Here is a 14,304-nt window from a genome sequence, read left to right on the forward strand (position 1 = left end):
ATGCGGCACCAATATGGAGACATGTCCTGAGATATAATAGATACGTAGCGATGCTTAGAGCTGTGAACAGAAAACTAGCACTGGGGATTACATCCGCTCACCGCACGGTTTCTGCCGAAGGAGCGGAGGTTATTGCGGGGATGCCACCTATGGACTTACTGGTGGAGGAGAGAAGTCTGCTATATGAAAAAGAGAAAGAGTCCGCCTCAGACCTGAAGAAAGGAACTGTCAAGATCTGAACGGAAAGATGAAATAAGTTTGGTGGTTGGAGCAGGAGAATGATCTCAAACATAGCGGACTGGATAGATAGAAAATGGGGAGAGACAGACTTCTATTTAACGCAGGTTCTGACAGCACATGGAAACTTTATGACGTACCTTCAGAAGATCGGGAAATTAGAGTCGGTCGGGTGCTGATTTTGCGGTCAATACGACACTCCGGGCCACACACTTTTCAAGTGTGAAGAGTTTATAGCAATAAGAGAGGAGTGTGAAAGACAATGTGGAAACGTAATAAACGTGACTAACATTGTAAATTGCATGCTAGAAGGCGAGGTAAAGTGGGACGCGATAAAGAAGATGGTGACGGAGATAATGAGTAAAAAGGAAGAATATGATAGAGAGCTGGAGAGACAGAGGGTTAGTAATCAAATCACCTTTATTCACCCTTTCAGACTATAGTTAGTAGTATAAGGTATGTCAAAAATAAGTACACAATATAGTATAAATACACAATAAGCCGAGAAAATAATAAACTAATCGTAGTATTCCATAATATAGTATTCCAGTGAATAGTAGCATGCTTCCGTGATCCTTTTTTTAAGAGTAATTTTAAATTTGTCCAAAGGTAAAGATTTAACATCATTTGGTAATTTGTTAAATATTTTGGCGCACCAGTAGAGCGGCGAGTTTTCGTACAATGCCGAGTTGTGCAAGTCTAAAGTTAATATGTTGATGTTTCTAGTATTATATGCGTGGTGGGACGGTATGGGTTTAAATTTGTCGCTATTAGTAGTCGCTGTTAGTAAGTGATGATACTCTGGGTGCAGAAGGAAATAAGAAGAGGGGGAGATAGGCATACCTCCCCTCCGATTTAAGTTAACAGAATTATATGTATGATTGATGACCATGAAACACCAGGACATGGTAGACCTGCACGGAGGGGAACTTGAAGGTGTAGATGAGGGTAATGCCGATATTGTGTGATGAACGAAGAGTGGAGAAGGGCAAAAATATGAATACATTACAAGTTATCAGTATGGTCGGTGGTTTTGTCCATGTTTTTGATGGGCATGGAACGGTATGAGGAAAGGATGAACGGCGGGAAATTGACAGTTGAGAACCAGGAAGAACAAGAGAGCGAGGATGGAACATGGCGGCGAGAAGACCGACATCGAGCGTCACTACCCGGTCTGTAAGATCTAGGGCCGGGTGTCTGCTCACAGATTCCTAATGACCTCTATAAAAAAGGGTTCGGTTGGGTGGGGTTGTGTTCGTGTACGTTTTCTTCTAGTATTCTTATTACTTTCTGCACAGTATATATCTTATAGTTTCAATATCTGCTCACTTCCATTCTTCCATAATCAGGTTTTTCCCAGTCTTCCTCCTTTCTGCCCAGTCTCTTTCATCTTCTTTATTTTATAACCTTCTATCTATTTCTTCTCTTACCAATCCCTTTCCAGTCATCCTCCTTTCTATCAAGTCTCTCTTTTTTTACCAGTCATCATTCCTTTCTGCCCAGTCTACGACTTATATTATCAGTCTCAGAGAGCGTCCTTACTTCCTGTTCGGTATACTTTTTGTCGTTCCAGTGTCTATTCAGCCTCTTTCTTCTATCAATAGTCTCATTTCAGTCTTTCTTCCTTCTATACATTGTATTTCCTTTATTATCGACCTCTCAATCTCCCTCTTCTCTGCCCAGTCTATATTTCACGTCATAAAAAATTTAAACCCGTTTCAGGGATTTTTTCTGTAAAGTTTTTATAATGTTTTTATCGCCTACTTTACAGACGCCTGTATACATTTTCCTTATTCTCAAGTTAAATGCTTATAAATTTAATTTGGTTGCTAAGGAAAAAGTTTGATCGTTTATGGTGTCATTATGATACTCGCTGTCATTTCTATAAATTTCTCTTTTTAATTTAACAGAGAAATACATTTTTAAAAAATGAATGCTCAAGGTGTAAATCTAAGAAAATGTCTCAGTCGCGCAAAAAAAGATGGATCATTTCACTCGAATTTAGATTTTACACAAGCGAGTGAAGAAGTTAAACAGGAATATAACATCACGGAACAGAAACGACAACAATTAGTTAATTTTCTCCATAAAAGCATAGAAAATACGAAAATTAAAGAATTCAAAACGAAAGTGAAACCGGAATATCCAAAAATAATAAGGAAAAATCGATCGCATAAAAAGATGAGGAAATTTGCCCAAGAATTACCAACGAGTAGAATGACTAAGTATTTGCATGCTGCTATTATGACGGCCGTTGGAGTTCCCAATTTGGCTAAAGCTTGGCCGGAAATGTTGAAACAAGTTATGGATGAGGTTGAAATAGAATTCTTTAATATAACTCATGAGGTAAATGTGATAATAACTGTTAATTTTTTGAATAATTTTGTTATGATGAATAGGTTGGTGTGAATTGTAAAGTTCGTCCCGTCGATGGCTCAGATCCACATATTCATCTAGCACCAAACAAATTTTTTGGAAGAACCGCACGATATGATGTTTATTTATTACATAGATCACGTTTGGAAAAAAAATTGTTCATATCTTATCCGCTAATGAGGAGAATATTAAATCAATGTGTAATAGTTATGCCAGATATTTTGATCAATTTTACAAAATTCCGTGACCACGCATATGAAATGCCCGATTTAATCCAATTAATCGAAGAAGAAATAAAAGTAGGAACAAAATTATTTCATACTTTTCATACAAGGGTGCTGAGTATTTCAGCTTCCGACAATACAAAATTTACAGATAGTAGATCTAGGTTGCATTATTGGAGAACAGGAACCTATATTATATCATCTAATTTCACTAGAGTTATATTAAACACAATTAATCATATCATAGAGGTAACCGGAGATGATGATCATATCCCGTTTTTAAAACTTTATCTTCAATACGATAAAAGATTAACTTTATACCCTTCAATGCGGGATACATTAGAATGTTACATGAAAATAATTGAAACTATTTCAACAATACCAAACGGATTAAGCTCATTGGAAAGCAATTTTTGTCCACATATGCCTGAAACATCAATTCCAATTTTTATTGAACCCAATTACTTCATTGAAGCAGAAAGAAAAATAAGAGAAAATTTAGCAATAAAATTCGCACCAGTTGAAAAATATCTTCACAAACTCGAACAAAGCTACGCCGATTGTTATGGCGACGAACTAGATGGTGGTGAAAACGAAATGGGTGAAGGTGAAGAATTTAATTTTGAGGATGGTTATGCAAAAATTGATTTTTATCAAAGTTTTATAAATCGAATTTCCGATATGGTAACTAGCGAATATTATTCAATCGGCCAATTAGAACAAGAAGAATGCAAAGCGAATATAAAAGCTTCTATAAATGCATTAATTGATGATGTTGCTGGGAAATTAGCTCTTCAACACGAATGGGAAAATCGAGATATCTGCGAAGTTTTTGAAATGTTAGCTCAAAAAGCTTTACACCGTCCAACTACAACAGCGGAATTAATGGAAATGGGTGTTTATATGACTTGGGCAAATACAGAATTAATGTTAGCATTAACAGAACGAATTCAATTATCTCTTCATGTAATTACGAAGTTAATGGATGTAACAACGATCACCGAAGAACATATTCAATTAAATGCTGATACTGTTTTATGGTTAACTAAAATTAAACCATTTTTAGAACACAATTCAGCAATGTACGAAACGGTTAAATTTGAATTTGAAGAACGTCTTCAAAGAGCCGTTATAAAAATTAATGAAGAAATAGCTGGAATGGAACCGTATTTAGTTGTTTTGAATGATATGGATGATTGTGATAATGCCTCCGAATATGTTTTTCATATTAACAAACTTTTGGTGAGAATAAGAAGTTGTGACGAACAAAAAGAATGGATTAATTCAGAAGAAAAAACATTTAAATTTCCTATTTCACCATTCCAAGGATTAGAAGAATTAAAAAAATATATTTATCCATTTTTTCGATTAGTTAAAGTGTGTCAATATTGGAGAAGAAGTTATAATGCATGGATGGACGGACCGTTTGAATTTTTAGATCACGAGTCTGCCGAGGAAATTGTTGATGGATATTTTAAGGAATTAATTAAAACGCAAAAGACTTATAGAATTAAATTGCGTGTCTTAGCGGCTGAAGGTAATCCAAGAACTTTTAAAGGATCAACTGATGATCCGGATCCAATGAATTATCCGGCACCTATGAAATTATGTCAAAAAGCTTTGGATCAAATCAAAGATTTTCGACCTTGCTTAACTTTAATGGATGTAATGTGTCAAAAGGCTTTATTACCAAGGCATTGGGCAGAAATGAGTCTTATTGCTGGTTTTGATTTGACACCAACAGCTGGAACAACTTTAAGAAAATTATTCGAATTGAATTTAATGGATAATATTGATAATTATGAAATTATTAGCAGTGGTGCTTTAAAAGAACAACAGTTATTGGAAAGTTTAATAAAAATGCAAGGAGAATGGGATGGTGTTATATTCAAAACGAGTGTTTATAAAGATACAGGAATTTCTATATTAAGTGGATTAGATGATATCCAAGCAATTCTAGATGATCATATTATGAAAACTTTAACGATGAGAGGATCTGTGTTTGTAAAACCTTATGAAGATCAAGTAAGAGCTTGGTATGAAAAAATAACAAGAATTAATGATACTGTTGACGTTTGGGGAAAAGTTCAAGTTCAATGGTTATACTTACTTCCGATCTTTTCTTCGAAAGACATCATAGCTCAGATGCCTAATGAAGGCGTACTTTTTCGTGAGGTCGACGCTACTTATCGAAGATACATGGCAGGTGTAGCTAAAGATCCTAGAGTTGTAGAAACAGCTGGATCTGTTGGATTATTAGAAGCAATGCAAAATTGTATCGAATTGCTAGATAAAATTAACGATGGCGTTACTTCATACCTGGAAAAGAAAAGGTTATACTTTCCCAGATTTTTCTTTTTATCCAACGACGAAATGTTGGAGATTCTTTCCGAAACCAAAGATCCATTACGGGTTCAACCACATCTCCGAAAATGTTTCGAAGCGATTAATCGATTAGAGTTCGATGAAAGTTTAAAAATTCACGCCATGTTTAGTCAAGAAAATGAAAGAATTCCTTTTAACGAATTGGTTAACGTAGCCGAAGCTGGTGGAAGCGTTGAAAAATGGCTTTTACTAGTCGAAGCACAAATGTTAGTATCTGTTCTAGAGACTATTGGAAATAGTTATAAAGATTATAGAACGAAAGCACGAACCGATTGGGTTGTTTTATGGCCCGGACAAGTTGTTTTAGCCGTTTCGCAAATTTATTGGACTATGCATGTTCATTCGGCTTTAAATCCTCAAGATACTACTTTACATTTGGTTGATTTCGTTCAAACTTTAAAAAATGATTTACAAGATATCGTAATGTTGGTAAGTTTTAAAAATAATCTTTAATCGCCCAGTGGCGTAGCTAACGGTACATTAATGGTATTGTAAAAATTCAATAATTATTCTTTTTTTAGATTCGAAATCCCAAATTATCAAATTTAAATCGAATCACAATCAAAGCATTAATTGTAATCGACGTCCACGCAAAAGACGTTGTTCAAGAACTTTACAATAAAAAAGTTGATAATGATAACGAGTTTAAATGGTTAGCTCAATTAAGATATTATTGGGAAGAAGATCTATGTTTAGCAAGAATAGTTAACGCAACGGTTCGATATGCTTGTGAATACTTGGGAAATTCTGATAGACTCGTTATAACTCCTTTAACCGATCGTTGTTATCGAACTTTAGTAGGTGCTTATCATTTACATCTTAATGGAGCACCAGAAGGACCAGCCGGAACGGGCAAAACTGAAACAACCAAAGATTTAGCAAAAGCACTCGCGGTTCAATGTGTTGTATTTAATTGTTCTGATGGCTTAGATTATAAAGCGATGGGAAAGTTCTTTAAAGGTTTAGCTTCTTCGGGTGCTTGGGCTTGTTTTGATGAATTCAATAGGATTGAAATTGAAGTCTTATCAGTGGTTGCTCAACAAATCTTATCGATCGTTATGGCTGTTCGAGGACATGTCAAAAAATTCTTGTTCGAAGGCACCGAATTGACTTTAAATCCAGCTTGTTACGTTTGTATCACAATGAATCCTGGTTATGCTGGACGAAGTGAACTTCCCGATAATTTAAAAGTTCTTTTTAGAACTGTTGCTATGATGGTTCCAGATTATGCAATGATTGGCGAGATTTCTTTATATTCTTATGGATTTTCTGATGCGAGAACATTATCAGTTAAAATTGTCACAACATACAGATTGTGTTCTGAACAACTTTCCTCGCAAAATCACTACGATTACGGAATGCGCGCTGTTAAATCTGTTTTATCGGCCGCTGGCAACAACAAGAGAAATTACCCCGATGAAAACGAAGATATCATTTTATTACGTTCAATAACGGATGTTAATTTACCGAAATTTCTAAACCACGATGTTCCACTTTTCAATGGAATTATCTCGGATTTATTTCCAGGATTAAGTCTTCCTCAAGCCGATTATAGAATCTTTATTAAATGCATGAAAATCGCTTGTTCGGAGCGAAATCTTCAACCTAGAGATTCGGTAATTGTTAAAGTTATACAAACATACGAAATGATGATTGTTCGTCATGGATTTATGATGGTTGGTGATCCACTATCGGGAAAAACAAACACTTTAAAAGTTTTAGCGGATGCTTTGGGAATGATGAATGTGCAGGGTTTAAACGAATTAAAAGTAAAGTATCAATTTATTAATCCAAAAAGTATAACAATGGGACAACTTTATGGATGTTTCGATCCGGTTTCATACGAGTGGACCGATGGTGTAGTTGCCACGTGTTTTAGAAGATTTGTAGTGGATACATGTCCCGATAGAAAGTGGGTTATTTTTGATGGACCTGTTGACGCTGTTTGGATAGAAAACATGAACACCGTTTTAGATGATAATAAAAAATTGTGTTTGATGTCCGGTGAAGTTATGACAATGACTAACGTAATGTCCATGATTTTTGAGGTAGCTGATTTAGCACAAGCTTCACCAGCAACAGTATCTAGATGCGGAATGATTTATATGGAGTCGGATACTTTGGGTTGGACACCATTTTTCGAATCTTGGTTAGTCAATTTAAATCCGTTGTGGTTTAACGAAAACACTAGAGATTTAATTATCGATATGTTTAAATTTACCGTGCCAGATTCGCTTTGGTTTATACGAAAACATTCGAAGGCTGTTTGCGTTGTCGGCCCACTAATTTTGGTACGAAGTTGTTTTAAAATCTTTGAATTAACTATGAATGAAGTAGTTACTTCAGCTGATGATATAAAGTTTTTTCCAACGTGGTTGGTTTCCGCTTTTATGTATGCAATGGTGTGGGGATTGGGCGGAATTATGGATAAAGATTCACGTGAACAATACGATGAGCTTCTAAGAAATTTATGGAATAAAGATGGGGATTCCGTATTCCCGGAAAGTTTTGAATTTCTTGATATAAATTTACCTAAGGAAGGTTTATTAATTGATTACGCTTATAATTATAAATTAAAAGGATCTTGGAAATATTGGCCTGAAATGGTTAAAGGTATGAGGGTTGAGAATGCTAATAATATTCAACAAGCTTTAATTCCAACAGTTGATACAGTTAAATATATGCAATTAGCTGATTCTCATATTAAAGCTAAAATACCATTTTTGTTTGTTGGGCCAACTGGAACAGGGAAAAGTTTTTATTTGCAGGATTTGCTCATGAATCAATTAAATCAAGATTTGTATGAACCAGCTTTTATCACGTTTACAGTGAAGATATCAGCTAATCAAACTCAAGATTTAGTTATTTCAAAATTAAATAAACGCAAACGTGGTACTTATGGACCGCCAAGAGGGAAAACTGCAATAATATTTTTTGATGATCTTAATATGCCTGTTAAAGAAGTTTATGGTGCTCAACCTCCTATTGAGTTATTGCGCCAATATTTTGACCATAAAAATTGGTATGATCTCCATGATACCTCACCAATTTATTTAGTTGATATATTAATAATAGCTGCTATGGGATTGGTGGGTGGAAGTCGTCAAGAAATTTACTCAAGATTCTTAAGACATTTTAGTGTTTTCTCTATAAACGATTTTTCCGATGAATCAATGGTTAAAATCTACACTAACGTCCTTTTATTAGGTTTAAAAAAAAATGGTTTTCCATCAGACGTAATTTTACAAGCCCAACAAATTGTTAACGCAACATTAGATTTTTATCAATTTGCAATGAGAACCTTGAGACCAACTCCAGCAAAAAGTCATTATGTTTTTAATTTACGTGATTTCTCTCGAGTTGTGTTCGGTTGTGCCATGATTAGAAAAGAATCAGCGGAAGATAAACAAACATTTGCGCGCCTTTGGGTGCATGAAATATTAAGAGTTTTTTACGATCGTTTAATTGAAGCTTCCGACAAAACATTATTGTTCGACAAATTGCGTTTAAGCGTTAAAGATTATTTTAAAGATCCTTTCGATATGGTTTTTGACCGTTTTGAAAAAGATAAGGATGGAAAAGTTTTAGAATCCAGTTTAATCGATTTAATGTTTGGGACTTATTTAGATCTTGATGCCTCAGAAGACGAAATTCGTTACGAAGAGATAGTAAATAAAGAAACATTTTTTAATATTGCAATGATGTGTCTTGATGATTACAACTCAACGCATAAAACTAAAATGGATATAGTTTTATTTAATTACGCTTTGGAGCATTTATCGAAGATTTGTAGGATACTTTCTATTCCAAGTGGTTGTGCTTTATTGGTTGGAGTTTCTGGTTCTGGAAGACAATCTTTGACTAAGTTGGGAACTGGTATTTGTCAATATACGTTTTTCCAACCGGAAATAAGTAAAAATTATGGTATGACGGAATGGAGAGAAGATTTAAAAAAAGTTTTGAAAGAATCTGGTGGGAGAGGAAAAAATACAACGTTTTTATTCACCGAAGGGCAAATAAAAGAAGAAGGATTTTTATCGGATATAGATGGTTTATTAAATTCCGGTGAGGTCCCAAACATTTTCCCGATAGATGAGAAACAAGAAGTTATGGAACTGGTGCGATTAGCCGCTCAAGGAGGCAACAGAAACCTAGATATTAGCAGCTTAGCTGTTTTTTCGTTCTTTATTAAACGTTGCAAAGAAAAGCTCCATATAATACTTTGCTTTAGTCCAATCGGTTCCTCATTTAGAGTGAGATTAAGATTATTTCCCGCCTTAGTAAACTGTTGCACGATCGATTGGTTTGAAGATTGGCCAGAAGACGCTTTAGAAATGGTCGCTCACAGTTGGATAGGTGACATAAACGCGCCAGATGAAATTAAAAATTCTTCCGTTATTGCGTGTAAACATTTCCACGTAATCGCCAGAACCGTCTCCGAAGAATTTTATCGCGTCACCTCCAGAAAAATATACGTAACGTCAAATTCATATTTAGAACTCATCAAATCTTTTACAGCATTAACAAACTCGAAACAAAAGGAAATTATGAAATTCAAACGCAGATATGTAGTCGGATTAGAAAAGCTTATTTTCGCAGCCGGTCAAGTATCTCAAATGCAAGTAAATTTAGAATCTTTACAGCCGGAATTAAAAACGTTAAGTGCTAAAGCAATGGCTATGACTAGAGAAATCGAAACTGAAACCGTAACCGTTGAGAAAGCTTCGGCTTTAGTAAAAAAGGACGAAGAAGCCGCAAATATTCAAGCAGCCGCTGCTCAAGCTTTAAAAGCTGAGTGTGAAGCTGAGTTAGCTTTAGCTATTCCGGTATTAGAAGAAGCAATAGGTGCTTTAAACACTCTAAAACCTGCCGATATAACTTTAGTAAAAGCCATGAAAAACCCCCCAGAAGCTGTTAAAGTTGTACTGGCAGCAGTTTGTGTTATGAAAGAAGTTAAACCGGATCGAATAAACGATCCTTCAGGAACCGGGGGGAAAATTCTTGATTATTGGGGACCCAGTAAAAGAATTTTAGGCGATATGAACTTTTTACAAGCTTTAAAAGATTTTGATAAAGACAATATTAAAGTGGAAACAATGGCGATAATTCGAAAAACTTACCTGCCTCACCCTTTATTCAAACCGAACATTGTCGCGAAAGCTTCAAGTGCAGCTGAAGGTTTATGTAAATGGATAATAGCCATGGATATGTACGATAAAGTAGCTAAAGAAGTTGCCCCTAAAAAAGCGAAATTAGACATAGCCGAAAGGGAATATTCAGCTACAATGAAAATTTTAAACGAAAAAAAATCTATGGTAGAAGCATTAGAAGCGAAATTAGCGCATTTAAATGAGCTGCTTACAGAAGCTATGAATAAACAAAAAGAACTTCAAGACAACGTCGATTTGTGTGCAATGAAACTTTATAGGGCGACTAAATTAATTGGTGGATTAGGAGGTGAAAAGAGCCGATGGACAGAAGCAGCTAATAATCTCCAAGTTTTATATGATTCATTAGCTGGTGACATTTTAATTTGTTGCGGAATGATTGCGTATTTATCAGCAATGACAATGCAATATCGTCAAAGTACCATTGCAGAATGGCGCCAATATGTCAAAGACGTCAACATTCCCTGCAGTGCACAATTTGATTTTGTCAGCATATTAGGAGTAGATATTAAAATACAAAATTGGAATATTTATGGATTACCCCGAGATGCTTTTTCAATCGAAAATGGAATTATTCAAGATGTTTCAAGAAGATGGTCTTTATTAGTTGATCCACAGAGCCAAGCAAATTTGTGGATTAAAAAATTGGAGAAAGCAAACGATCTTCAAATAAGTAAGTTTAGCGATCCAAATTATATGAAAATAATGCAACAATGTATTCAACTTGGAAAGCCTTGTTTATTAGAAAACATTCAAGAAGATTTAGAAGCACCGTTAGATCCGGTGCTTTATAAATCAACATTTATGCAAGCCGGACTAACAGTTATTGCTTTAGGTGAAAACGTCGTCCCTTACAACGCAAATTTTAGACTATATTTAACATCGAAATTACGAAATCCTCATTATCTTCCCGAAGTTTTTAACAAAGTAACCATAATTAACTTTGTATTAACATTAACTGGTTTACAAGATCAATTATTGGGAATCGTTGTAACTAAAGAAAGACCAGATCTTCAAAAGCAACGTGAAGAACTTGTTATTCAAAGCGCTCAAAATAAAGCCTCATTAAAAATGGTCGAAGATACGATTCTAAAAACTTTATCCGAATCTCAAGGTGATATTTTAGAAGATTCAAGTGCAATTGAGGTTTTAGATTTTTCAAAAGCTTTGGCTGTTGATATTTTAGCTAAACAAAAAATTGCTGCTGAAACTGAGAAGATGATTGAGGGATTTCGATTGGCTTATACACCTATTGCTGAACATTCAGCGGTGTTATATTATTGTATATCAGATTTACCAAACGTTGATCCAATGTATCAATATTCTTTAGGATGGTTTATTAATTTGTATGTAAGCTCGATCGAAACTGCAAATAAATCGAGGGATTTACAAAAAAGATTATTTTTTTTAAAAGAAGCTTTTACCTACAATTTATATTCAAATATCTGTCGATCATTATTTGAAAAAGATAAATTAATGTTTTCGTTTATTTTATGCACAAAAATAATGATGAGTCAAGATCAACTTAACGAAATTGAATTTGGATTTTTACTCACTGGGGGTATTCAAGTTGAAAATCCTTACCCAAATCCGAGTGATGGTTGGTTAAATGACAAATCGTGGAATGAAATTTGTAGAGTAAGCGATATAAAAGCTTTCGCTGGATTTAAGGACTCTTTTAAATCACAATTAAAAGCTTGGCAAAATTTATACGATATGATCGAACCGCAAGAGTCTCCAATTCCAGAACCATGGGACTCGAAGTTAACTCCATTTCAAAAATTAATTATTATCAGATTATTAAGACCGGATAAAATTACCGTTAGCATAAATAAATTTATTAAGAATGAATTGGGCGTTAAATTTACGATCCCACCACCGTTTGATATCGCGAAATCATTCGATGACGCATCATGTCTGTGCCCGCTTATATTTATTTTGTCAGCTGGAACCGATCCGATGGCCGCTTTAGTAAAATTTGCCGAGGTCAAAGGATACCAAGAAATGTTTCAATCGATAAGTTTGGGCCAAGGTCAAGGACCGATTGCCCAAGCGATGATAGAACAAGCGCAAGCGGAAGGAGGATGGGTTTGCCTCCAAAACTGCCATTTAGCTGTCAGTTGGATGGGGAGTCTTGAGAAATTATGGGAAGCGATGGACGCTACAAACACCGATGATAATTTCCGTTTATGGTTAACGAGTTATCCTTCGCCACAATTTCCAATTTCGATGCTTCAGTTTGGTGTTAAAATGACTAACGAACCACCAACAGGACTTCAACAAAATTTATTAAGATCTTATTTAAATGAACCGGTAAAAAATCCTGATTTTTATGTTGGATGTCCGGGTAGAGAAGCTATGTTTTGTAGACTTCTATATGCCACAGCATTCTTTCATGCTGTTATACAAGAAAGAAGAACTTTTGGTCCTTTAGGATGGAATATTCCCTATGGCTTTAATGAATCTGATTTCGATATTTCAGTGCAACAGTTACAAATGTTTATCAATGAATACCCTGATAATGCTTATGAGGCTGTTTCTTATTTGACCGGTGAATGTAATTATGGTGGAAGAGTAACTGACGATTGGGATAGAAGATTGATTGTAACCATTTTGGACGATTTTATTAACGCGCGCGTTGTTAATGACATGAATTATTCGTTTAGTTCAGCTGGAACTTGTTATGTATTACCAAGAAAGAACGAATATGCTCATTACATTGAACATATCAATGGTTTACCATCATTTCATCCACCTGAAGTGTTTGGTTTACATAATAATGCGGGTATCACTCGAGATTTACAAGTTTCTAATTTACTTTTGGATTCAATGATTAAAGTTGAAGGTGAAGGTTCCGGTGGGGGTGGTGAAACGGATTCCTTACTTATTCAACTTACTGGAGATATTTTAGAAAAATTACCTGACATTTTCGATATGGATGCAGCTCATGCAAAATATCCTGTAGTTTATCAAGAAAGTATGAACACCGTTTTGGTACAAGAAATGGAAAGGTTTAACAAACTTTTAATAGTGATCAGAAAAAGTTTACAAGATATACAAAAAGCTATTAAAGGACTTATAACCATGTCTAACGATCTTGAGGTTTTACAAAATTCTCTTCTTTTGGGTAGAATTCCAGCTATTTGGGCTAAAGTTTCTTATCCAAGTTTAAAATCACTTCCAAATTATATAGCTGATTTTGTCGAAAGATTAGATTTTTTACAATTATGGTTTGACGTAGGAAAACCCAAAACTTTTTGGTTATCGGGATTTTTCTTTACTCAAGCATTTTTAACCGGGGCCAAACAAAATTATGCAAGAAAATTCGCAATACCCATCGACCAATTAATATTCGATTTTGAAGTTTTAAGAAATGATAATATCGCTGAAGCGCCAGCCGACGGCGTTGACGTTTATGGTCTTTACACTGATGGAGCTAAATGGGATCGACAAAAAAATATTTTAGCAGAGCTTTTACCGAAGATTTTATATGACGTATTACCACTCACATGGGTTTATCCAATTAAAGATTGTGAATATAATGAAACGGGGCGATACAAGTCTCCTTTATATAAAACTTCAGAAAGAAGAGGCATTTTATCGACAACAGGTCATTCAACAAATTATGTTTTACCACTTTTACTTCCAACGGATAAACCTCAATCACATTGGATTAAAAGAAGTGTTGCACTATTATGTCAACTAAATTAGAAAATATTTTATTTTTATTAATTTGTATTTTAACAATTTTTTTAATATTTTTATAATAATTTTAAATAAATGTGGAACAAAAATTTTATTTAATCTATTTCTTTTTATTATCGTTCAATAATTAAACTAAATAATACTTGAATAACTTCTTTTTTAATAAGTTTATGATATCTTGTACTTAATCGGTAGAGATTATCCAAAAG

The 14,304-nt window shown here is 34.6% G+C and overlaps 1 protein-coding gene and 1 long non-coding RNA gene across 2 annotated transcripts in view; one reads left to right on the forward strand and one right to left on the reverse strand.

Annotated features, from left to right (window-relative positions):
- The window catches only part of LOC139431658 (uncharacterized), a 45,522-nt gene that overhangs the window by 8,486 nt on the left and 22,732 nt on the right, over window positions 1–14,304 (reverse strand). The window lies entirely within an intron of this gene.
- On the forward strand, window positions 1,774–14,189 carry LOC111428000 (Dynein heavy chain at 62B). Its single transcript, XM_023063386.2, has 3 exons — window positions 1,774–2,583; window positions 2,637–5,651; window positions 5,744–14,189. Exons 1-3 carry the CDS (start codon window positions 2,167–2,169, stop codon window positions 14,099–14,101), a joined length of 11,790 nt encoding a protein of 3,929 aa, XP_022919154.2. The 5' UTR covers window positions 1,774–2,166; the 3' UTR covers window positions 14,102–14,189.

Source organism: Onthophagus taurus, chromosome 11 (genome assembly GCF_036711975.1).
Source record: "Onthophagus taurus isolate NC chromosome 11, IU_Otau_3.0, whole genome shotgun sequence".
Classification (NCBI taxonomy): domain Eukaryota; kingdom Metazoa; phylum Arthropoda; class Insecta; order Coleoptera; family Scarabaeidae; genus Onthophagus; species Onthophagus taurus.